The 27,510-nt window shown below is 39.9% G+C and overlaps 1 protein-coding gene across 2 annotated transcripts; it reads right to left on the bottom strand.

Annotated features, from left to right (window-relative positions):
* Nucleotides 1-36: 36 nt before the first annotated feature.
* Nucleotides 37-26,473, bottom strand: foxn2 (forkhead box N2). Of its 2 annotated transcripts, XM_005806824.2 has the most exons (6): nt 26,303-26,470; nt 11,680-12,257; nt 6,127-6,251; nt 5,923-5,972; nt 5,246-5,314; nt 37-3,945 (listed from the first exon to the last, which is right to left on the bottom strand). In XM_005806824.2, exons 2-6 carry the CDS (start codon nt 12,241-12,243, stop codon nt 3,521-3,523), a joined length of 1,233 nt encoding a protein of 410 aa, XP_005806881.1. In that variant the 5' UTR covers nt 12,244-12,257; nt 26,303-26,470; the 3' UTR covers nt 37-3,520. The 2 variants fall into 2 exon arrangements, with proteins under 2 accessions (XP_005806881.1, XP_023183321.1); XM_023327553.1 differs by lacking the exon at nt 5,246-5,314 and having other exon boundaries at nt 26,303-26,473.
* Nucleotides 26,474-27,510: the final 1,037 nt, after the last annotated feature.

Raw genomic sequence — 27,510 nt, 5'->3', positions numbered from 1 at the left:
TAAAATCTAAGAAACAAGAACAAAGATGCACACAAGTCGTAACAAGAACAGGATTTTATTAATATTTTTGTAATACCATATATAATGCAATTGCATATCTTTGGCGAAAATAAATCTTATAAACATTTTTATCAACAGAGGTTAGCATACAAAAAAACAAAAGATGTGTCAGTCCGATGGACATGGCAAACAACAGACACAAACTGATACTGGGTTGGCAGCTTTGTCAAATGCAAGAATTAGTACACCGAAAGGAACTGCAACAAATAATAATGATTAAAAAAAATCACAATCAGTATTCAATAACAGCTGATGAGCAATGAAGCAACCAATCATTTAAGTTGAGTGAAAACTTATTTGGCAGCTTTGCAAATGTTGCTTTTAGACCAATTGCAAAAGCTACAGAATACGAGATTTTTACTCTACATGTCTTTCCATAATTACTGAGAAATTGTTGTTGTAATCGAATGTTAGCCTTACTTCAAACAGCAGCTGCCTGGTTGGCTTTAGCAGATGTGATCCAGTTTTACAGTGATATCCCCAAACATTCCCAGCAACTCCTAAAAGTCACTTTCTTTCTGAGAGTCTAATCTGATTCTGACCACTAACCTTCAATTTCTGACAAAAGTTAAAGACAAACCATTCATGAGAGGATTGTGAGAGCTACTGAATCAACATCAGAGAATTTCTACAGCACGAGGGGAATGAGTCGGCTTTTAATTCAACCTCCCCTGCTGTACATCAGTTTTGGCAAACTAAATAAAAAAAACTCCCAGGTTCAACATTAATTCACTGCTTCTATTCAGCTTAATAAAAAAAGCAAAACAAACACAAAAAAAACTGGCAGTCATGGTTAAACTGAGGAAAATAAACCCGCTTAAAAGACATTATACATTGGCAAAATATGTAATCACTGTAACAAGAAAAAAGGGTATTGCTGTAAAATAAACAAGGGAAAAAATACTCAGACTTCACAGAGTAAAGAAAAGAAATGTGCTTAAGTCATTTTTTCACATGACCAATGTTTGATAGAGAATGCATTCAAATATCCCATAAATTAAAGTTATAAATAAGGTGATGACTAACGAACAAATCATTTGTTCTTTTTTTCACAGCTAAACAAGACCAGTGTATGCAGGAATTAGTTCTGGGAACCACAGATTTTACCTCAATTAATGGCTCCAAGTCTAAAGTGGCAAAAAAAAGTCTAAAAAACAAAATAAAAAAATATTTAAAAAAACACAACCAAACAACTGGAGAGATTACCAGATTCTTGTTAACATTACCACAAAAAACTTGACTACAGTGTGGCAGCGAGGGAATCACAGACACATCTCAATAAGTTAGAATATCACTGAAAAGTTTATTTATTTCAATAATTCAACTGAAAAAGCTGGATTCATGTTATGCAGCTTTATGACACAGAGTGATGTTCAAACCTTATTTTTCTATCTGTATCTTGAAGATTATGATTTAAGTTAATGAACACCAACATTTAGTTTCTCAGAACATTTAAATGTTTCATAATTAAAGACAATTAATATATTAGACATTCATGGAGCGACTGTTGAGTTGACAGCTGTCCAGCAGACAGTCAAGAAAAGGTCACTGCTAGAAATGCTGGCCATTCACAGAGCTCTGCAGCATCCTAGGATGGAAAGTTGAGTGGAAGGAGAAACGGCGGTAGAAAGCGGCGGATAAGCAACAGCAATAATCACAGGCGTGGGAGAGTTGTGAAGCAAAGACGAGCTGAAGACCTCTGGGCTTCCTTAACACCTCAGCAAGATTTTAGAGAGGAAAAATAATCATCTATTCATTGGTTTTATGTAATTTTCTGAGAAACTGAATTCTGGGTTTTCATTATTTGAACAAAAGCAAACATCTAAATATATCACTCTGTGTGAAATTAACCAATATACATGCTCCACTTTTTGAAATTGAAATTTTAAAATAAACTTTTTGATGATTTTCTAATTTATTAAGAGGTATCTGTAAAGTGACCATAACCCCCCTTTTGTTTGAAGTCAGTGGTACAAAAAAAAAAAAAGTTTGGCAGCAACCACGTACGCTTTACCGACTGTTCCTGTGAACATCCAAGTTTTCAGGTAATGACCATCATTCCTGCCCAGGCCGACAAGAATCCCGTGGGCCTGCAGCCGACCTAAAAGCTCCAACACAACAACTTCCCTTCTGAGAGCTGCTTGCAATCAGCTGACACCAGCTTTACAAGCTTGCGAAGAGAGAGTGTGCACTTCCTTTTTTTGTTCTAGTGGAAAGAGCAACGACGAGACACTCCCTGCCAGACAGCCCCTGAGGTCAGCACTGCTCTTTAGTAACTCGGAGTGACTGTAAAGTTAAAGTTTCGCTTTCTCCACGCAGCCTTCCCGTTGCTTGCAGTCTCCCATCAGTGGATCTCTTAGCAGAAACTGAAACTCTAAGCTGCAAATTACTTTTGCCTCAGAAGAAAAACGAGGTTCAAAATCCACAGAGGGGAATCAGAGTGCTGCATTTTTGCGTTTCAGAAGGAGCACGTATTGTTTTACGCTGGCACTCTTTTGGATTTCGGCATTTTTAGAGCCACTGTCTCAGGATCAAGTTGAAATCAGGGATGCCACAATAAAATCTGTGGATGACAACCTAAGAATCTGGCATTGTGTGGCAGTCAGATGTTCACCAAATATGTGTTCACACGGTATTAATAATTAGCACAAAGAACTGCTGCTAGGTTCTCAACTAAATTTGGCAGTTGCAGAAAAATACTATTTTCACATCCTGAAAATAGGAGTTACGGTTTGTGTGCAGTAAACAGATCGCATACCAACATCGTAATACTCCTCTGTTCCTTTTCTTAAATGAAAAGCTAAACTCGCATGCTCGGCTGAAAGAAAGATGCCGTCACGGAAAAGAAGAGTGAAAAAGTTAAGGTTGTGGATTCATTATTGCATGTTTTTAAGAGGATTCAACGAGCGAGGGTTGCTTTCCAAATAGTGGCATTACTTTAGTTTTTTGTTGTTTTTTTTTGTCATCATGTAGCACAAAGAGGAGAAACTGATAACACCAGGAGGTTAGGTTTTGTCTGTTACAAACATGCACTCATTCGCTTCATAAATAGATTCACTTGGAAGAGGATACAAGTTTGAGGAGGAAGCATGCAACGCTTTGAGTTATAAAAACCTTCAGCTTTTTTTCCCCCCATTTTTGTCTTTGAAAGAGAGATTCTTGAATCACAGTCTTCTAAATCTGACAAAAGCAGGTGGGTCGTTCTGGATAGGGGTCTTCTCGATGGTTCTCCACAGCCTGAACGCCGAACCCCCCCGAAGTTACTCTATATGGCTTTGTTCTCCTGTGTGAACGATACTATTGCCATTTGTTAGTTGGACGAGGACTCTCCCAACCAAAAGAGGCTCAAAATGGCCAGTGAACGATCAGGTGAGGAGAAGGAGGCACACTGGGACACACGATCAGGGGTCAAGGGTCAGGATTCACAGGGTCCGGAGTCTTATCAGGGTCAAGGGGAACTTCATTTCCTGTTAAGTTTTGTGCTCTTGACAGTGCGTTTGGACCCCTCTGTACAGCTGCGTATACCGGCGAGGTGTAGCAAAGACCCCGCCGCCTCTTTCAGCTCCTCATCCAGCTCCGGCTTGACCTCGCGCCGGGGTCGCTTGCTGATGGGCCACTTGATGGCGGGCGGACGTCGAGAAGTCTGCTGGACGGCCCTCTCGTCCCAGAGGTCGGAGTCCTCGTCGCTGTGGAAACCCTCGCTGCCAGCACGCCGAGACTGGCTGCGCTCGCAGCCACCTTCGTCCAGGGAGGAGAGGGAGGAAGAGGAGGAACGGGACGAGCAGCGCTGCAGAGCTGCGCTGCTGTAGTTATGGTCCTGCTTCGGATCGCTGCTCACCAGGACAGAGTCGGGTCGAGAGAGGTCCAGCGGGCCGTCGGAGTTACCTGAACAGAGGAGTAAGTGACAGGCTGAATACACTTCATGGTGACATCCTGGAGAAACAAAAAGCAGGAATCAAACCCAGTCGGGTTTGCATGTGTTCTTTATGGTCAGAATATAAAGCAGATGTCAGGTTTGTCCTGATCCAAGGAGGAAGACCAAGTTTAAAACCATTAATCGTGACTAATCAATTATTGAAACTAATTTAGTGCTTGACTAATCGCTAACTGGAATAAACAGACTCAGAAAAAGGTCAGTTGCTGAAAGAACAGTATACTAGTAATTAAGCCAAAACTGTGCAAAAAATATAAACATTATTTAAACGTCCTGATCCTCAAGACCTGCATGTTTTAGGTGATTCTTTGCCTCCACACACCTAACTTAAATAAAAACAGGTTCAAAACTCTGCTCCTCGCATCATTACCAAAACGGCTTCATTTCACCACATCATTCCAATTTTACAACAACTTTACTGGCTTCCCGTTTCATTCAGAATTCAATTTAAAATCCTGTTGTTTACATTGAAGGCAATCCACGACCTTGCCCCTCCCTATATGTCTGATCTTCTGCACATCACCACCCATCCCTTCGTTCTTCCTCTTCCATCCACCACAGTGTGCCTCTTGTCCCCCTCTTGTCAGCCTTCTCTTATTCTACTCCCCAACTCTGAAACTCTCTTCCCCCTAATATCCGTAATATTGACTCTCTTCTGACCTTCAAAGCACAACTCAAAACTCATCTGTTCAAGTTAGCTTTCTCACTTTAACTGTGTAGTTATTTTGTGGTTTTGTGTCTTTGTAGCCATTTTTTTACTATATAATTTGTGTTTTTATGTTGTTAAGTGTCGTTGGGTGTTTTGAAAGGCGTTGACAAATAAAATGCATTATTATTATTATAACTATATGTTTAAGTGAAAAGCTCTTAATGTAATGTTGAGGAGGTAATTCATTCACTGGATGCAGAGAAATCTCTAATGAAAGGACAGTGGATCATGAGGACCAGGACTGGAAACCACTGATCTAGGGAATATTTAAATAAACATTGGTTTGTACAAGTTGACTTTGTGTGTGCTGATCAACGTCTGACTGGTACTGTAAGCGGACTAAACGTCAAAATATTCTTCTTATGAAAGTCACATTCGTCAGTTATTCCCAGAGTGAGAACCAGAAACTTGCTTAAACAGATACAGACATATAAAAGCACATAAACCGACCAAAGAAGCAACATAAAAAGAAAGCAATGACAGGGTGGTATGAAAGAGGCAGGAGATCAAAAACCAAAAAGTATGAGTGTGGATTCTCTTACATGGGTCAACGTGGTGCCCAGGGGCAGAGTTTAAGAGCATCATGGCAGTGGCAGCATCAATGTCAGACTCTGGAAGAGGAGAAAACATGCACGATGGTCAATCCTAAGCCATGGAAGCATGGAAGAATGGCAACTCTACTCGGACTGGGATGACTGGGAATCCTTCAGGAATTTCACAATGAGCAGGGACAGCCCATCAGTGTAAATCAGGTGAAAAACCCAAGAAGCAAAAAAAAAAAAACACCCACCGACAGTGAGAGCGCATCTGATCTTTCCAGACCTGACAACGTGTCTGAAAGCCTCATAGCTCACTTCTGCAACTCTAAATTATTAATGATTACACTGAGACTGAGTGCTCGACACTGAGCACCAGCAAAACCTCTGCTTGTCGTCAAGGTTACAAATCCAAGAAGCTAAAAAGAAGGGTGGGGGGTTGTGGAGACGGGGGTGACATCGATTGAGAGCTCACAATGTTATGGTGTTCATGAGACATCCATGAGCTCAAAGCAACACACCAAACCAAGAGCTGAAGGGCAAAAAAAGATGGTGAATGTTGGACAAAAATCATGACAATGCAAACACAAGCACATGCTGATCTCTGGACACATGTATGATCATTTGATTTTAACATTTGGATAAAGCGCCACAAACAGGAATGAAGTTGGGTTCATCCTCACCTTTGAATGAGCAGCCTTGTAGAAAGAGATGTCGAGGAGGTGAGGAGGCACTGCAACACACAAACAGCACACAAACTGAGGCTCAGATGTTGTCTGAGGAGCAGAGTTTCAAAAAGCCCACTCTGATACAAACTCGGTTGTTTGAACCTCTTCTGTCATTTATGACGCCAGTTTCCTGTAACACCGCAGTTGATGGCAGTTTACCTGGGCGGGGAGGCGGGTGGCGTGCAGAAGGCATGTGCGGCTGGGAAGTGCTGCTTCTTTAGAGCTTGGATTAGGTTGGGGCGATACTCAGGGTCAACACACCAGAGGGAACCTTTCCCATTGGCCTGCAGGACAAAAGAAATGCATCCAGTTGAATCATTCAATGCTATAGCAATCCTTGCTAACCTGAAATCTTTCATTCATATGGAATCAGTGTTGCTTACCTAAAAAGCTGATTATTGAAAATATTGCCCTAAATCTACTGTTTCAGTGCCTTCCCAAAGTATTCCAAACCCTTCATTTTGTTAGAAACACAAAGCACAGTGTATTTTGATTAATTATAATTAATCTTGATTAATCAAATGTTGAAATCATAGCCAGCTAATTCAGTAATCTATTAATCGTTAACTGGAGTACAGAAGCTCAAAAACAGGCCGTTTGCTGAAAGAACAACACAGTCAGAGCAGCAATAAAGCCAAAACTGTACATAAAATATATTCAAGGATTCAAGAGTTAGGGCTACCCTACAATATAATAAAATATATTGTATTTGAGACTAACAAAATGTTTATCTATATATATGTTGAATACCCAGAGCTGTTCTAGTGGCATATTTTTAGCTTCACCTGTTTCAAAATCTGTAAAGAAAAATCTCCAATATGTGCTTTTCATAGGTTCATGTTAGAAATATTTTGTTTTTTGCTGAAGATGCCTCCTTTGCTACAAATGATCAAGTGTTCGGTAAAGGAATGCTGTTACTGAATTTTAAGACAATACAATGTTTACTTTCCCATTATAAAAGGAATTTAATTTTTTGTTTATCTGCATCTTTCAATGTATTTCTAATACTTAACAACAAGGTTAAGTATTTGTGGTTAAATTAAAAATCTGCAAATTTTCCAATTAATGGATTGCCAGAATAATCAACAGCATTAAGTACAATTAAAAACTTGAGAAGCATGCCCTGCATAACGAGAATGAAATTTTACACATTCTTTTTTGCAAAAGAATTTATGAATCCTCAAGACTTTGACTAGGCCATTCTGCCACAACAACATGCTTAGAATTAAGGTTGAATGTTAGCAGTTCTGGGCCAATCCTGGTAGATTTGGATTTGTGCCGGACTATTTTCAGAAGAAGGATCAAACAGTTCTCCTGAGACATTTAACGTTTAGGATATAATTTTATAGCCTAAACCTACTTTTGAATTTTCTGAAACTTTATCCCTGAGCTGTCTGCTGTGTTCTTTTGTCTTCGGGATGCTGTTTGTCCTCTAAAGTTCCTTGAAAACCTCTGAGGTATTCACAGAACAGCTGTATTTATACTGAGATTAAATTACACACATATAGAAACCATTTCCAATTTAGATGATATTTGAAGGCAATTTTGTGCGAAAGATTTCATTTAGAAGTATCAGAAAGACCATACTTTAAAATTGTCATGTATAAAAAGTGTTCATAGTTATGCTCTACATTATGCTGGACTATCTCAAAATCCTAATAAACACACTGAAGTATGCAAGCATGTGAATAATTTTCCAATCACTTAATGTAGTAACAAAGTAAAAGCAGCTGGTCAATGACAAATAGGTTCATACAGGAAATGAATTGTGTCAAACTTTCCTATTATAAGCTACAATGAAACACATTGAAGTAGAAACAGAAAAAAAAATTGTGCAGCTCTGCATTAAAAGAAATCATCCACTAATCCATTCAGAGACGCAAAAATTTAACGGCAGTTTTTGAACAAACGTCCAAGCAATGGTTCTCTGGATCTCAAACTGTGGAAAATTTGCTAACACCGGCTAGGAATTCACCGACAGTCTCAGCAAGCAAGAAGCATCAGTGTGACTGTGTTGCGCCAACAACCAGTGTGATGAGAGGAGCACTGTGTGCCACTTTATCTGATAGTGGCGTATTCTGGGCCCGGTACGGGAGAACAGTGCGAGGGAGGGGAGGAGGAGAATAACCTTGACTCAGATTACCAACCGGCTCTGATGCAGGAAGAAGGAAATGTCTCCATGGCAACGAAAACCACCAGCTAGTGTCATGTGAAACTGGTGCTGGTGTCTCAGCAGACGAAGGACTCACACTGTGCACCTGCATGCTGAGCAGCCTGTGCTGCGCTAGGTTGCTACTCACAGAGTCAGAGCAGCCGTCTCCACCCAAGGAGGGGAAAACGATCAGGTGTTGGCTAAACATGGCCCTGGCACCCCAGGCTGCACCCACTCAGCACCACCCGAGCGGAGTGGTGAAAGTTAAACTGCAGGTTTTAAATCTTGTCGTGTTAATGACGCATAGTTAGCTGGTGATATCGAGTTAAAGTAGTAAAGGACAGCCATAGCCATCCTCCCTCACCAACATTTAAATGAACTGTAGTAAAGTAATTTCTAGATTATAGAACAGCATTGCAGAAACCACATCCGATTATCTGAATGGTGGATAGTTTCAATTAAGGCTGAAACGATTAATCGGTGAATCGATTACTGAAATAATCGTCAACTAATTTAGTAATCGTTAACTGGAGTATACAGATTAGTATACAAAAGGCCCATTGCTGAAATAATAACACCCTCATAGCAGTAATTAAGCCAAAAGTGTACAGAAATATACATATTTTGAAATTAAGACAAAATAAATATATTCTATTCTAAATTCGATGAGCCTGTTTCCAGTTTCCCACAAGCTAAGCAGGCCACACAGTAATGTAGCCTATCTTGTTTGCCAGTAAAAGTCCAGACCCATTTCTAATTCAGAATTCGTAGGAAGATTGTTGCTTTAAACACACCAATTCTAATTTGACTGAGCTTGATGAACTTCGCAAAGAAGAACAGGCCAAAAATTCAGTCACTACAAAAGACATGCACATGTATCTGCAGCAGAAGGTGGTTCAGCAAAGTACTGACTCAGGGGGGCTGAATACAAACCACACTTTTCAGAACTTTACACGGAAAACAACTTGAAAAACCACAAATCATTTTCCCTTCACTTTATAATTGCTGCATGCTGTAATCTGTGTTGATCTGTCAACTGAACTTAATCTGTACAGTAAAAATACAAACAGAAAATAAAAAACAAGCAGAGTGGTGGACCGTCAATGAAAGACCATGAAATGGGAAGAAATATGTGACTTTTTCTACTTCTAATTTACAAGATAACATTAGCTTGGATTCATAGCATCTGAATGATTTAGTCTTAACTGTGTTTTAAAGTTATGCAAGTTAAACATCAAGTGTACAAAACCATGAAAAACAGATTTCACCACACAAGCAGCATTATTTCTTTAAAACATGAATTTGGTTTTTCTTTGGAAAACCAAGTTAGACTCTAAAAACATTATGCACAAACAAAACATATAAACCTTAAAATAAATTGTTCCCTTTATATGACGTGTAGCAGCATGAAGGCAACTTTAATAGCTACGGATGTTTTCCCAGAGTTTTCCTTTTCATTGCAGTGTTCTATTTCTGGGCTTTAAAACAGGTCCAGTTTACAAAATTTCCTTCATGTTCTCATCTGTTAAATTTTCTCTCCAAAATTTCAATTTTGTTTGCCAGAATAGTTATGGTTATTTTCTTAAGCAAGAATGCATGTTAAATAACCATCCTCAACTTTAACACACAAACATTGCTACTGTAGCATGTCTTGGTTGCTTCCTTCCCTAAATTTGACATCTAGCAGTTCAACTGCTGGACATTTCCCTCCGACTAAAATAGTTGCACTACCTTGAGGTGCTTCAGGAGATAACATCCTTTATTAGTGTGCCGTGTTTGCATTTCCTCTGTAGGAGTATCTGCAACCTTGACTGGATTCCACTCTTATCGTAACAAAGTCACAGAGGTCCCTGCAGCTGCGTCAAAGCTCAGTACTCTGCCACATGAGCTGGGCTGCAGCTTAGTGCTGCAAAATACCCCCAGTCTAAGGTGCCGCCCTCTTGATAAAAACAACCATACTAATGATCCCTGGAAGTTTTAAATAAAGTGATCACTAGAATATCCTTGAAAGATCATTTGTGGTTTAAGCTAGCTAAAACCACAAAGTTATTTCCTCAAAAAATTACCAAACTTTTTTATGTTTTGGATCTATAACGATATACATATTTCATTTAAAAAAGTATGTATTATTGAGCAGGTAAAACTAAAAACCTCAATAAGGTTTTTTCATTTTTAATGTATTTATTTTTCACCAGTAGTTTAAATTTGCCAGTTTTGGGCCCAAGGGCAAAAGGTTTGGACACCTCTGAACTACACAATCATGGGGAAAACTGCTGTTTGACAGTTGTCTAGCAAACAATGACAACATAATGACAAAGAGCCTCAAAAGGGTACTGTTGGAAAAGCTGGACAAAGTTAAGTGATACAAAAGCAACAGTGACAAACGTAGCCTTGGGGAAACGGTGAAGCAAAGCCCATCCAAAGATTCGACAGACTTTCCAGAGGACTACAGCTGGAGTCGGTGATTCAGGAGTATCCCACACACAGGCACTTATAAGTCAGGTGATTTATGTCTGACTTATAAATCACTCTACTTGCTCTACTATGTTTATTAAATTTTAAGTCAGCTCAGACATCTACTTAATCCCCTCTGCTGACAACTTTCATGGAGATGCTAACTTCCTCTTCCAGCAGGACTTGGCTCCTCCCCCCACTGCAAAAAGCACCAGCACCTGCTTTAATGACCTTGGTATACCTCTGCATGAACAGCCGTCAAACAAACTCGTTCTAAACAAAATAAGCTTGGTACAAACGACACAGCTTCCCAATGTGTCTGTAAAACAAAGCAGGCAAGCTGAAAGCAGGCAAGCAAAATGAGCCCCAGCCAAGGGTTGGGTCCATATTGTCTACATCAGTGGTCTCATAAACCTGTCTTTAAGAGCCGGTGTCCTCCGACTTTTTGATGTCTCTCTGCTTCAGCACACCTGGCTCCAATATTTGATCATTGGAGCTCTGTAAAGCTTGACTAGATGATGGTGAGGCAATTTCAGCATTTAATTCAAGTGTGTGGGTCAAGGGACACGTCTAAAAGTTACAGGACTCGGACCCGTGAGCACTGCAGTTTGAGGACAATGGTCTAAATGGACATACTTTTCAACTGACTGACAAGGTAGGTAATAAAGCAATTTTAACATAATCATCAAGTTAGTTTTTTTTAAGTTTAATACACATGCACAATATGTAAATTAAAAAAAAGAAAATCTTCCAACTGGTCCAGTTGGAGTAGAATATCTATATTCTAATAACTGCATAGTATCTTTATTTTATAATTGAGTACATATTTTATGACTATTATTGTTGTTATTGTTAATTAATCTTGTTTTTTTATATAATTTTTTAACACTTCTGTAACTTTTTTGTGTGAGCCTACATATCTTGATGTTGCCGTAGCACCCAAATTTCCCGGCTGTTGGACAACTAAAGATATTCTAAATTTACTGAAACTAAAAATATTATATATATTTATATATGATGTGTTAGTTACAGTTTTTCCATTGAATTACAATAACAAATTAACGTTACAGTCTCCTAAAATCAGAAGAAACACCTTCCTGACCTACCTTTCCCAAACTCTTGTCGACCTTGCGGAAGCATTTATTTAGAGACAAGTTGTGACGAACGGAGTTCTTCCAGCCTGTGGGAGCGTTGGAGAAGTAAGGGAAGTGCTCCAGAATCCACCCGTAAATTTCTTTAACGGGCAGAGACTTGCTGGGAGACTGCTCGATAGCCATGTAGATGAGGAGGGAAAACGAGAAAGGAGGCTTAGATTTCAGCGAGTCCCTCTCCCGGCCCCTGTTTTGCGACAAAGATGACGAGGACGATGAAGGACCCTGGTTTTGTTTGTAGTCTCCTTCAATGTCAAAAAGGGGGCTACCACTTGTCTGAGCTTCTGGGCCCCCGAGAGTGAAGTTCTGGAGCAGATTCTCGTGAAGCCAGTTGAGGTTGGTGAGCTCCTCATCCTCTGCACCTGAAGCGCGATCCACGCTCGTCGCCAGTGGACTGGATGCGCACTCCGCCTCGGGCAGGGTCCCCACACCGCAGACACCTCTGAGTCCCGTCCGCTCTTCTTGCATACCCGGAATTTCCGTTTTCTTATCTGGTGACATCCCAATGATTGGACCCATTAAACCAAAGAGGTCTGGAGAAACAAGAGAGAGGTTGTTAGAGTTGAAACAATCTGAAAGCAAGAGCTCAGACAACTGTATGCTACACTTTCAAATGATGCGCCCTTTCAAGCAATGGCCTCGTTTTCTAGAAGCCCATCCCTCGAAACTGTCTCTGCTGCACTTCTTGGATTTCTCCCTCTTCCTCATGCCTGGATTGCACGATAAAAGCCCCTCAGCTCCCCGCACCTCCTCTTGACTCCCATGGAGGACCTTCGAGGACACCATCTCAAGCAACTGAACTGACTTAAGGCTCCACTCCTCAACACCCACCTCATTTCCAGTCAAGATTCAGCTGCCCATTGTGTGTAAATGAGCGGGAGACCATCCAGTCACTGCAGGCCTGCATCTTACAAAGTGGATGGCTCTTAAAAACTGCTCAGCATTCAGCGAGGATCAAGTCTCAATTAGTTGCATGCAAGATTAAGTAGCATAAAAAGGCTGCAGACCTGGGAGATATCAGCCATTTAACAGCACAAAGAAATTCAACCTTAGCAGTGATTTATCATTAGCAAATCCCACCCAAGTACCCTTACTTAGAGAATGACACTTGAGAATGGCAGAGAAGGAAGCAGGATATGTAAAACAGCAGCAAAGATCACATCCAACCTTTTCATTGGAGAACATCTATTAAAGAGTGCAAAGAGGGGAAACTAGTACAAAGATACTGTATTACTGAGGAGCTGTACATTGGCGCAGTTGGTAGCACCACTGCCTTGCAGCAAGAAGGTCCTGGGTTTGAATCCTAACTCTCTGCAGAGGGTTTGCAGGTTCTCCTTCTGCATGCGTCTTCTCTAAATTTTGGCTGTTTGTCCTGTGTATCGTTACGTTTTTCTGTTATGGACTGGCAAACTGTCCAGGATGCACCCCACTTCTTGTCTAATGACTGCTGGAGACAGGACACCTTCCAACGATCCAATGGATCTACTATTGGGTATTTATTTTAAAGATATACAGAGAAACTGACCTGGAATCAATAAAGTAGCATCAACAGCAACACTCTTTTCTGTAGTTGCCATGACTGAGGGAAGAAGGCTCAAAGGTAGCAACATGTGAAAACAGAATTAGGCTATTTGCGCGCTTTATACAACAGTGAGACATTTTTGTGGCTCACTGAGGCTGCCAGAGAGCGAGAGAGAGCTTAACACACAAAGTCATAATAGAGTTGATAATAGCTGCCCAATTCCATCCTTCTGAGGCGACATGATCCACCCACTGTGTCACCTAATATGGCGGGTCAAGAAATCTCAGAGTACAGGACCAAATTATTTAGTTTTACCTCTAAAATAGTGTGAATCCCCAAGGTACGGCAACTTCTCTCTCCACACCCAGCATGTTGTCGCCTCTGCTCTTAACATAAATAATTAAGGACCACTCACAGCAGTGAGAGTATTTTTGGAATAATGTGTTTTTTTCCCCCATTCTTCTTATACAGTTTGTAATAAACTAAAATTGGTGCTGCAAATTAAACTACAGCCTATATATGTGCTCAAACATTCTGATCAGTTTATCTCTAGTTGCTAATTTTTTAAAATCATAAACCATAAGTGATGGCTTAGCACACTGCTTAGTGAGGCCAAGTGCATAAAGAGCTCACTCTTTGTCTCGACTCACAACAAGCTTTATGTCCTGGTTGTCACCATGACAACCATGTCATCCCTTCAACATGAGCAGAAATCCCATAAACAAGAGTCAGTAAGAATATAAGTAATCCACGCTGGCTAACACCGACACAGATGATGACTGTGAACCCCTCCACTCCCATCCCCCATTTAAACCAATAATCAACGTCATCATCCACTATCGTTCTTCCTGGGGGGATCTGGGAGGTTGTGGATATGGACTGAAGTCGGTAAAGGCGCACCGTGTGCGGTGGATAGCCATGTCTTTCATTTCTGAGATAGGATAAGAATTGGGTCAAACTCAAGAGTGTGTGTCAGAGACAAGAGAGCGAGTGAGCATACACATAAATCAGTTTGTAAAAGCCAGTCAACGAGGATGGGGGCGAAGGGGAGGCATTAGTGCTTTTACAGAATAACCCATCGACTCTCACTGAGCAGATTTGTTCGACTCAGATTAGGAATAATTTTCTAATCTGGTTTCTTTTGCCTTAAAAGCATGTGTTGTTTTCATATCTATATTAATAAAGCATATTGCTTCTTTTAAGTTGTTGTCTCTCTAACATGTACCCTCAGTCCATCTCTTTATCCGTTAAGTATTGCACAACAGAATTATACTGTTGCACTGCATTCACTTCTGCAATTTTGCCCACTAACTAAAAAGAGCCTATTAAGTTCCCAAAGACAAATGAAGAAGCCACTTGAACAAAGGAAGAGAAGACAATAGTAATAAGTAAGATTCTACACTAAACTGGAAAAAATGAAGTCCAAAGGACTAAAAGAACAACAACAAAGAGAACAAGTGGTACAAGAAAGACTGGGTAGGTTTTCCACAGTCTGTGATGAATCACAGCTCTCAGCAAAGTAGAGCAAGCAGATATGTCAGGCAGCATGAGGACTGCTTGTTAGTGTCACAGGAAAATATCTGCTCAACAACACAGATATCCCTCCACATGACAGCTTCTTCTTTCTGATTTAATTTGCAACCAGTAAAAAGCTCTACAAGTCCCCAGACTCAAACAGAAAATATCATTTGAGCTTCTGAAAACAACTGTAGACTACGGATAGAGGTCTTTTGTAGTATCATAATAAGCCCCTGAGATGAGTCATCTTACTTATTTTCTTAAAAAGCACATAGATGATAGGTCTTTGAGCACATGCCACTTGAGATTTAATGTAAGGCAGCTACATATACAGTATCTCCATTTATACATCAGTGAGAAAGAAAAAAGAGAGAAGGAACAATGTAAAGAACCCGTTCAATTGATATGTCCTAAACATCTCAAACTGAAGAGTTTCAGTGAAGTTTGAAGGTATAACTGTGGTAGACATGGGTGGTTTACCTGTATCAAAGTATAATCAAGGTTTTTAAAAGGTTCACGTTTCTAAACCGCTAAATATGCTTCATCACATCGTTCCTATTGTATAAAGTCCTGTGAATAAGAGTAAAGCCTAAACTGATGATCTATATGCTATAAAGTTTGTCTTAGGAAGCGTCAATCATTAATTGTTTTAGCCCATCACATATAATGTGGAAGATGTTCCCGGTCTTTACTGTTTGGTTCTTCTTTCCTTTAAATATTTGTGGATTTAATTTAATCAATCAAATTGTATCTCTCATTAAAATCTATGCACGTTTGTCCATTTCTGATGTTTTCTTGTTCTTCATCTTCACACAACTGCATTTCCTCTGTCCTTTAAAGTTATATAATCTCTGTTTATTTGAGGTTTTCTGTACTTTTATCAAATATTAATCTTTGCTTAGCTCATTAGCTCTTAGTCATTGCTGTTTCTGTTTTTCCTTGTTTTTGTCTGATGTGTCACTCTAACAGTTTGACAAGTGCTTAATAAAGACCAACTGACTGAGACAGACTGAAGGAAGAATTATTTACCTTTTTATATATAATAGAAATCATGGAAACATTTAAAGACGTTCGCGGCATCATTTTGATTAAACTGTAGTAGGGAATCTACAGCGTTATGATCCCATTGTTACTATGAAGAGCAAAATGAGAAAAAGGAACATTATTCTGTGCAATAATCACAACTTAAGAAGTTTATTCTAGATTTTTGTTTACGTCTAATAATACATAAATGTAACAAAAATATAACTCTCCCAATCAACATGTCAGGATAAGCTTGTAGCATAAGGATTCATTACTGCACTTTTAAATAAAATTTGTTTGATCATTTTATAGATTTTAGTAATACGTTTACTCAAGATAGTTATGATGCATGAATTTCATAACAGCCCAAGCTTGCGCTATGTGTTCTAATGACAAGTAGGTCAGATTACACCAGACATCCACACAGGTGTGGCCAAACGAAGACTTGAGTGCCATCTTGATGGATTAGGAGGTGCGGCCTACAGTCTGCTGTAAACAGCCCACATGGCCCTTGTTTCTACGTAAACAGACCGTGACTGGCCGTAAACCTGCATGGCGAAGCTTTATGGGAGAAACGGGCAGTGGAACTATAAAATGAGTGAAGTGATTAGTCTAAAAGCCAGCAGTGGAAATAAAAATCTGTAACAGACACAGAAAAAAACTTTGCAAGCCACCATTTGCTTCAAACTAAACTTATGGAAATTTGATGTTTATTTATAATTATTGAGTACAAAGAATCGCAGTGTAAAGGAAGTGTAATGATATAAAATGGACGGTTTATTTTTCCAAGCATTTTTGAAGACAAAAACAACCATAAAAGCGATGAGTTTCAATGTACACCTTCATTTAATTGTTTTTTTTTTTCTTGATTCAGATTAGTCTCATGAAATATGAAAAATTGGAGTAACACAAACATGTTTCCTTACAGGAGAAAACTACTTTAAACCAGGACAAAGATTTTAAAAACTTGGGAACATAAAAGATTTATTATTTCTCAACATCAGCAAACTTGCTAGTGTTGTTGGAAACAAAAAAACACTGATTGTTTCTCTTGTCTAAGACTACCGAATCATGTGTTTCATTACATGGTTTTTAACTTCACTGCCGCCTGCTTTACACCAGGAATGCAATGCCGCATTACTATTCAGTCCTTCTTCTACCAGTGGCATTGACACCAGTCTAGTGGCAGATCAGACGCAATGGGTCAGGTGAGGAATCTGACACTGTTTTCCTGTTTGAATTGCAAACCTGCCACTGTAGCTTGTAAGCTGACCAAATTTACCTGCCCCTTCATGAATTTCCACCTGTTTGGCCAGGTGCTGGTGCTAATTTCCACAAGTAAAAGCACACGAAAGCTTTCAGTCAGTCGAATTTACCCACTTGACCTCTTTGCTTGGCTTTTGGGAGTCAGAGAGAGCTTATCCCCCTTGAGTCGCCTCTTTCAAATGACTTTCATTTGAATATTACCAGACGGAGGGTGGACAAGCGAGGAAGCCGTCTTACATCCATCCTAACACAGGAAGTATTTTGCCATGCCTGCAGCTGTTCAATTACCAGTGCTTTTGCAGTGATCACAGTTATTATTGCTCTTATGAAAAAGGCATCAAAGAGAGTCGGCTGGGACCGCGGTGAATAAAGGAAGACTCATGAGTGGAGTCGAGAGGCAGCTAATAAGGCATCCTGGCCTGTTGACTGCTGCCCATCCTTGAAAATACACCAAAGCTTTAATGGTGCTGACCTGATGGCTCATCTGCAAGTTAAAAAAGCCAGCCAGACTCATCATATTCATGTGCAAACGGGCAGGCTAACAGCAGGTGCCACGGGACACCCCCCTCTGTTCAAACTGCTCTTTTATCCCGTTAAGCACTTGGTCTATTCAGAAATACACAAAGACATATGGAGATGGCTTTAAGTGGCAAATCGGTGGAGCTGCTATGCCAGAGAACGTACAGGAGGTTCAGAAAAGAAGCGCTGCTTCTAGAGATGTTTCCCTAGAAGTGAATCTCATGACCGGGACTCAGTTGCCACGACAGCCAGTGTTGTAAGGGAAGCAATTGTGCTCATGTCTGTGCATGAAGAGAGAGCTAATGTGGGGAGATCAATACAGGCGGAAACTGCTGAGGCCAGCAGTCTGCTGCTGTTCTCCACAAACCTGTCTGACAAAGGAAGCTGCCAACCTGGATGCCATGGCGCTCCCGTCTAAGTGCCACTAAGGCTCACTTTATAAATGCTTCATAAAAAGTGATGCTTCAGTTAGGTGGACAATTACCTGTGCCGAATCTTTTATATGGACACAACAGAGCTGGATTTAAGAGTAAAGATGCCAGAAATTATAAACACAACTGCCTTCTGTTTGCATATTCACGCCACACCCTTTTCGCATGGAATAAAGCAGTTGACACAAACCAGTTATACAAAGGTGTGTCGCAAAGCCCCGTGCTGACGACGGCTGTTATTTGAAACCCTAACTGATATTTTAGTTGACTACTCAGTCTGGTTGGAGCTCGAAATATGTGAATGACACAAAGGCGAGCGTAGGCAGAGTGGGGCAGAGGGAGAGGCTGTTCCAGTGTGAGGCAATTCTTTTATTTAATAGCAAAGTCAAATTATATGGAAATGAATAAAATGACCATTAGTGCTTGGGTTAATGAGGCTTTAGTTAAAGCAGCACTACATTCTAAAATAAAGCTGCTTGGTAAAAGTGTGAAAACGCTCACACAAAGCACTACAACCAGCCCCACACTCAGCTGCTACAAAGACGCAGTTGTTTTTCCTCTAATCATGTTTCCGAAGTGCTCAGTATTCGCTCAGTATTCACCTCGCACTTTCAAACAGGGGCCTCGGAGGGAAGGAAGCACCTCCTGCCTGTTGAGGAAGTTCGCTTTTTCAGAACAAATTCTCACAAACATGGCAAAGTCTTCTCCACGTCAAAACACAAGAATCGGACAGAGTGAAAGGTGAGACGGGGAAGCTCGTTGCTGGAGCGACAGCAGCCACATTTGCAAAACTACAAACTTCATCGGCCATCAGACGCAAGCTGATCATGAAGTATTCAAGCTTACGACCTCTACAACAGACGATTGTGACATTATGTTCACACAGAGACTTTAAACTGAAACAAACAAACTCCACTCTGACTATAAACAGAGGTGAGGCCTTCCAAAGTACACGGAAAACCCCCCTTCGGCCAACTCTGAAACCTTATCTCTTTGGTCATGTGTCTGTAGGTTCAGAGTACCAACACTCAACCCCCCCGCTGCCACCATCAACAGTCTAAATTATAGTCTTACAATTACATATTCCCATATACGTACCCTGGTTAATGAAAGCAGTTTTTATGCAAAGAGCTTTCACACAGAAGCTGGAAGTTATATAACACAAACTTTTTAAGCTCATTGCTCCACTTTGGGCAGCAGTGAAGAGTTGGTATCTGCATGTGACATTCCTCGCTACTGAACAGCAGCAGCCCTGAGTAAATAAATGTTAGTTTACAAAAAAAGTCTACTTGGTTTGAATCCTTGCACAATGATCAGTAAATTGCATTATTTGTGATAAAGTTTAAGATGTTGTTGTATCATTTAAGAACTAATTCTGGACATTCTCCATGACACCTACACAGCCTCTGTTACAGCAAACCTCATTTTTCAAAATGTTGTCACTTCACAGCCATTAATTCCCAAACAGATAAACACAAAGTAGTATGTAACTACATTTAAAAATAAAAATAAAACTCTGAAAAGGGTGGTGTTCAGAAGTCCCCTCACTTGTAAATTTAATCCTCAGTATAGACTCAGCTGCTCTGTAAAGGCCTCAGGAATCTTGTGGGAAACATTAGTGTTCAGCAACCTATAAAGATATGGCCGTCCATCTGATTCGACAGGCTGGGTAAGGTGGGCATTAATCAGAGAAGTAGCATATGGTAACTCTGGAGGAGCTGCACAAAAGCACAGCTCAGGGAGAAGAATCTGCTTGCTTGCATTTAATTATTGTGCTCTACAATTCTGGTCTCCATATACAGCAACTGATGAAACAAAACTATCACAAGCACTGCCACAAACCACAAAGACACAACAACCTGTGTTCTGGTTTGATGAGACTAGGAGAGGCGTTTTCACACCTGATTCTCTGATAGGCTCGGTTTGATTTGGGATCAAAATTGCAACATTTGTTACATTTTCAGCTCATGCCCTTCACTTTCACACTGCATTGTGTCAAGCGATCCAAACCCCTTGAAAAACTAGTTCCTCTCCCTCACTTGTGGTGGCACTGTACCAAGAACCACTTAAGGAAACGACACAAAACCTCCAAAGAAGACAATGAAGATGGAAACTTCTATCTTCAGAAAATATAATCAAAAACAGAGAGCGTCAGAATTTAGCGGTTGTAGGATTTCTCTTTTGTCATTGATAAACAACCACAAGCCACTTGTCCTGCTAATGCTAGACGTGCATTTGTTTTGGTTGTATTTACCCAGAATGCCTTGTGCTACAGTCTGCTTCCTGCTTTTGAACCGGTTGTCCGCTATTGTCCGCTTAGGATTCACATATGAATACGCTCAACGTATCCAATTTCACTTCAACCAAACTGAGGCCTAGATTTTTAGACAGACTGGAGTTCGCTTTTCTGGTTCGCATCAGTCTGTCACGCATTCACACCTCCCCAAACACATCTTCAAAAGATATTTATTCATAAAAGTAATATTAACATAGTCATAAACCTCAACCTAGCCTATTGTTATATACAAGCTTGTTGCCCTGTATCCTCGTCGACATCCACGCATGCCGTTATTTCAGCCAAAAGTGATAAGACAAAGACCTATTGTGACACAGGACACAGCCGTCTTCCCCTCTTCCTTTCTCCCAATCAAGGAAACGCTCATGTCACTGTTGCCTTCAGTAAGGCAGACCCTAATGGGTTGTGTCTTGAGTCCACACATAAGAAATGAGGCAGGCGCTCAAGACGGTGAGGATCAACGAATGGGAGGAAGGAGGGCGGGATTCAGCTCACCACAGGGACCAAAACATCCAGCAATCCAGAGATGTAAGAGAACAAGTGGAGCAGAAAGAGAGAGTAAAATGACAACATTTAGGCAAAAGGAACACTAAAACTGACCAGGATTCTGAAATAAACTCACAATAATTTTATTGCTTTTAGTACATCTCTCAACAGGTGACAAAAACATCAAGTTTATAGCGTCCTGAAAGAGACGTGAACTAATGTAAGACATCAAAAAGAACAAACAAGCACATAGTCTAAAAACAACAGAAACAAAATGACGCCTACAGAAATGTAAAGAAGAAGGCAGCAAACATGAAAGCGTACAATGTCTCAGAAGGCGTTTACATATGCAGCTGAAATTCAGAGCCGCCACGCATGTTTGATCAGCAGAATGTCACAGACCCAAAAAGACAGCGAACTACATCCTCCTGGGGACGTCCCCCTAATTCACGCAGGGGCTGCGTGGGTGATCACTCCGGCAAGCTACTACGGAAAGGCTTCGGCTTCATGATTCACACAGGTCAGTGTTACCAGAGAGCTCAGGCTACATTAATTCATCTCAAGTACGTAAAACTTTGGAGTTTAACAACCTAAGCTGACCGATGCAAAACAAGAAGGAAATCATATTGTTCAAAAATGTCTACATTTTATTTTAGCTGATAAGAAGAGAAGTCAACTTATAATCAGTTTTTGTGAGAAGCAAATCAGTGCAGAAGGAGCCCTGCAGCATAATTATGGGAAAAACAGTCACTTCAGTAGCACAATCACCAACTTCCTGTTTCTGCCTAACTATGAATTTACATTACAAGAATAAGGGCAACTAAAAATTCAGCTGCTTAATCTGTCGATATAATCAAAGTCACATTGACTTGGTAATGACAGGGTTCTGAGCAAATCAGTCACAAAGCTGTGAGGTTTTTTTTTTGGTTTTTTTCCCCCCCGTTCAGTTGATTCATTCAGGAGAAATCAGGTTCAGCCTGTGTTGAGCAATCGGCAAAAAGTTTCTGTCACACAGATCGGCTTTCGAAATGAATTCAATGCCACAGACGCTCGGCTGCATTGAATTCCAGAGGACTCAGTCTTTCATTTGCTCCGGGCCAAAGTGCATAGTCCTGTGATAAGAGATAATAAAATGGCAACATTTTAAGCTGATGACTGGTGCCAACCCATGTTCAGAAAGTCAATCAGAGTCACACTTCACGAATAAAAAAAAGTTTTAACCAAAAAATATACTGTGTAATGTGGCATGGTCATTTGGTATTCTGTTTTGTGGTGTTATTTTTACATCCTGATTGGAGCACCTTCCTGTTCTGTCATCAACACAGTACAAAGGAACAACTACCTCATTAAAAACACAATAAAGAGTTTACAAAGTTGTTCAAGCCAAGAGGAAAGTTCTGTGGTGTTCTATTACGGCTTAGAAGATATTTGATACCAGACACCGTGGAAGCAAAATACTCCAAATGGAACATGAACTTTTAAACTTTTTTTAGAACATGTAAACTATAAACAAAGCTGTTGGAGACAGTCGGAAGCGTTCATCATCAAGGCTACATGATGAAAATCTGAAATTAGAAGGAGAACATAATATCACATGTCACACAAACTGGAAGGAAATTTCAGTTTCAAGTTACACTATCAGGCGAACTTTCTCACCCTCAATTCAGCCAGTAACCTTTTCAGAACTGTGGGCCAGCCATGGGTCGGCATAAGTTCCTTGGTTTCTGTGCCATTTTTAAAAGGAAAATCAAAATAATCTAATTGCTGTTTATAAATTTTTTTTCATTATTTTTGGTAGACTTACAGAAAAATTATATACACAATAAAAACTTCTGAATTTAGTTGTAGTTTTCCAGTGTTTATTGTGCATAATATTATCATGTTTTGCGGTTCTGGTGATTATTGAGTAACAATGGGGAGTACAACATGATGACATTAGTTGGTCATTGAGTTGAAGGTAGTAGTCAGCCTTCAGTTGCACATGTTGCTCGCTGTTTTGCAACAGGAGTTTTAAAACTGTTAATAAACGGTGATATGTGGTGCTAATTTAGTTTCCGTTCCTTAGCTGTAGTGGAAACTGGTGAATCTGTCTTTCACACAACTGACTGGCAGTGCACAGCAAAAAATGCGAGATGGAAAAAAATAGTGGGACTATAATTTAAACTAAAAGAACAATATGATAAAAAGGGGTATCGCCTGAGGTTACATAACTTTTGCCGACAAGCGGTTTGCTAATAAAACCCTGAATATTCACAAAATTCTGTTTCCCACATACTAAATTAGAAAGCGTTGTGATGAGGCTGTTCAAGTATATATAGGAACAATTCAACTCTGACATCACCTCAAAGCCGTGTTGTCATTAAATTCATTTGATATCACAACACTCTTCAGTAGCTTCTATTTGTAGCAATGGGCATTAATAAAGTTCTGGCAGACACCAAACCCCTTCAGAAGCTGCTCAACACTGAAACGGGGTTCACAAGAGGATAGATGAGAAGGTATAACAAAACAAAAGCAAAGACAACAGATGCTTGGACCACTGAAATTCTGGCAATAAATTAATGGCTGACTGGCAACATCTGTTCCTTTTATTGTCTGCGTTTGACCCTCAGGGTCCACTTGCCTTTGTCTTCCATTTACCACTAAAGATTTAACAACTGGCAAGTATGAAGAAAGCGACAACTTCTATGTACAGCAAAGTCACCACCTCACAAAACGTGAATGAAAATTTCTATAATTTATTGATCAAGTACACAGAGAAACCTCCGAGCACACAATAAATTTTAGATGAGGTTTGTACAATTCAGTGAGTCCAATAGTGACAGACAGCAAGAAAAAAGGCTTAAACGGCCAGAGAGTGCTGTATTGCATACTCTGACTGGGAAACAGAGATTTTTTTTCTTAGAACTTCACCAAGTAATTACCATTGTACATATAATATATTAACTGACGGCTACAGCTGTATGCTTTCAACTAGGCAATAAAATAAATCCTACACATGTAATCCAGGTTTTCTGAGGTGGGGTTGTGTATGACGTTCTCAGATACAAAAGAAAAGTTACAAGATGTTTTATTCTGACTTTTATTGCATCAATTCATACCCACAATGTGAATGATTTACACCCTTTTTAACAACTGATGCATTTTTTTTTATTTTCTAGGATCTACTCTTCTATACTGTGAAAAACATGGTTACATGACTTCAGTAAATATCGTCTATCACCAGAAGCGAACGCAGTTATTTTAGTTTGATCAGTGATTGTAATTTTATATTCCTACATGTCACCAGCTCAAAAGATGGATCAGAACAACAAACAAAAGAAAAACAACTAAATGGCTATGAATAACTTAAATTGTTTGTAATATTTGAAGTTTTTTACAATTATAGCCATAATACCCAGAGAATTCAAATGCTACACAATATTTAACATGGGTACAAAGTGATTTATTCAGGTGTACAAAATAGAAATAGATTGAGATGAAATCGCAAACGAACCTTACACATCTAGCATGTGGACAATCTTCCTTGACATTAGCACCTGGAGCAAAATTAAATAAGTATTAATTCACCTGACAACAGCAAGTTAGAGTGAGTAAAACAACTCTAACTTGCTAAACCAAACAATAACAACACTAAACAAATTAGGGTTGCTCATATGCAAAGAATGTAAAAACTAATATGTATACTTTGATTAATGAATTTTGGTCTCTAGGCAGAACTGGCCACTTATCTCTGTAACAATGACGTAGAGCCCCAAATGTTATGCTTTACCAGAAAGACAAAAAATAAATTAACTAAATAAATGAGAGCATATTGATGTAAAACTCTTCATTTTTACTTTTGTACAGTCACAAGTATCACAATTGTAAATTATTTCGTATCCTAAGTAACTCAAACATTTCCAAGCAGATTTTTTTTAACGCATCTGTAACGTATAAATGTTCTATGCAAAAGTAAACATAGCTTCATTCTTCAAAACCATAACTACAAATTGTAAGTTTTGACACATATATTATGTTAGAAGTGTTAATCGCTCCTTAGTGCCCCCTGCTGGCCTGGAGTGATCTTATGCTTGTCTCTTGATAAATAAAATGTCCTAAAAGGTGTAACAATGTAGCCAAAGCTATCATTTCTCACATGACATCTTAGAAGGAATATATATTCTGCTCCTTTTCACCTCTAGTGCTTGATATATATATTTCTATTTGCAATATTTTAACTATACATAATTTCTTTTAAATCCTGAGCAAATCAGGACTTTTTAAAGAATATTTGATATTTTCTATGTATAAACCTTCTAAGTGAATCCAATATTTACCTTATTATTGATCAACACAAATACAAGGGTGAAGTTTTGACATATTCTGTGTGAAAGGTTCAGCGCTCTAAGGGGCCATGTCTGGCCTGGAAGCTATAAGCAGCTACTTGTTTCAGTTGTACCTTGGGCCGGCTGCGTATCTAGTAAAAAGCCAGAACATATGGAGTCAATTATAAAGACTACCATATTAGTTAGTGAATGATTTAAATACTTTACTTCTTAGTAAAAGTATATTAAAACCTATTGGCATATGGCACAAGCAAAGCAACCACAGTAGACATATTTTTCTACACCAACATCGTAGAGCTCCGTATCTGGGACAATCTTGTGATAATCCATTACATCATGTGCCTAGCTTAGCCACCGTACCTCATAACCTCTGGTGCTGTCAATACATACCATGAAATATTCAACTATTTATAGATACCAACAACAAAAAAATGGAACGAGTGTCTCACATCAGAACCAACAAAAGAACAGACTTAGTATTGCCTTGTGCTACAACTTGAGACAAAATGAGTCGACCAAGGCGGTTTTAATGCAGCAATTAAGACTAAAAGCCAGTAGGAAAAACAGATAAGCTGAAAGTGCTGTTCGCACTGAAATCCAATATGCTTTGTAGCGTCTTGCTTGAAGACCACAACTTACAAGAAGCCACAGCACTAACGCAGCGATGAACTCAAAGTTAGTCAGAGGCAAATTATTCTCAGCAATTTCCGATAAACAACACTGGTAACTAAGTAACTTTACACCCGTTAGTTCACCAAGTTTAGTTCCCTATTTAGTGTTGTAAGCTCACTACATGTTTCGTTATCAGTCTCCCACAGCACAACCGTGAAAAGAAGTAGCGTTAGCAGTCGCTCGATGAGTCAGTGAAGGTAAATCTGCTGCTAGCTTTAGCATGACATTTAAACTATTTAGAATTACGTAGCCATAAAAAAAACATCTCCAAGTGTCAGCCGAGAGCTGTTCTCTGCTTCTGTAATTCAGTCTCTGTCCTCTTCCCGGAAAAAAACAGAGAAGTAACGTTAACTAGGTGGCCACATGCTGTCGCTTGATCTGCCATGCTGGCTCCTCTAAGCAAAGTCACTTGACCAATTTTACTTTTAGCTTGTTCGCAACGCTAACCCTTTTCCAGCCGAGCACATTTTGATCCCGTAGATTACAGAAATATGTATTTTTTTTAAAAAATACTTACAATCATGCACGTCGCTACCCTGGAGCGGTGTGTGTAAAAGCAGAGTTTAATTCAGATGTCTGTCTCACACAATGTCAGAGATCAGATCAGCAGCTGCTTCCTCCATACACGCAGCGCGCAGATCACACAGCGCACGGCAACGCTACCAAACCCCTCGCCGTCGTCATGGCAACAGGTCCACTTCAGCCAATCACAACCCCTCCCCTCCTATCTCCCCTGGCAACTGCCGCAGCGCTGGAGCGCCGCGAACGCGCACGCCATCCAGTTTTTTGCATCGTGCAATGTTTTTTTTTTTTTGTTTGTTTTTTTTAGTTTATCTTCCAGCGCTCACAGCGTTCAGTGGGAGGAGAATGTGTTTTTAGAGCCTTTTAAACCCGGTTCATTGGAAAGCATTAATGGGTTGATTTGTCTGTTATTAAAGAGTGAAAGCAAAGCAGCCGGACGGGTCCCGCGTTATTCAGGGCAGGCTGCACAAACACCTCGGGGCGGAGAGAAAGGATGTGTCACCGCGCCCTGCCTCATGACGATAGTGGACCTTCAACTGGGCCCCTCCTAGAGTAAACGATGATGGGGGAGAGGTGGGGAGGGGAGACATGACCCCTGGACAAACATGTGATAGACAAAATATCAAATTATTGAAAGAAAATTGCAGCCTTCTAGAGTACTTTACTTAATTAACTTATTTTGTCAATGTAAAACACACACACATCTGTTTATTTTTAAATCCTTACACAAGTGCCACTATTGCCCCTCAGGGAACTTGACAGTTATAGGTTAGTATCTTTGCCTGGCTATCATTAGAGGGCAGCTTTACTGGCCAACTGACTTCACACCAAACTGTAACTTTCACATAATGGTGATGCCTTACTCATCTCAGCCACTCCATTTCATAAGCGCACACGAGTAGCTCTCTGTGAACTGATCTAATAGCCTCTCTGTTTTCTTTTAACCCCAAGTGCCTGCCATGCAGCGGCACTGTAAATACTTCTGAAACAGCGTTGGTGCACACGTTGCACTTCCTCTTCTCTGAACCTGACAAACAGGCTTGGGTAGCAGTGGTGTGTTTTGTGTTGTCATGTTAACCTGAATGGCAGGAAGACAGCCTGAAAAATTTATGCCAATCAATTATGTTTTCTCAATGTTTTTTTATTCAGTATAAAGTTTACATATTTAAGAAAGGGGTGAATAATGAAATTAAAGTGAAGACA

The sequence above is a fragment of the Xiphophorus maculatus genome, chromosome 22, assembly GCF_002775205.1.
Source record: "Xiphophorus maculatus strain JP 163 A chromosome 22, X_maculatus-5.0-male, whole genome shotgun sequence".
NCBI classification, from domain to species: Eukaryota; Metazoa; Chordata; class Actinopteri; order Cyprinodontiformes; family Poeciliidae; genus Xiphophorus; species Xiphophorus maculatus.
This window is presented reverse-complemented; position numbering and strand designations above follow the sequence as displayed.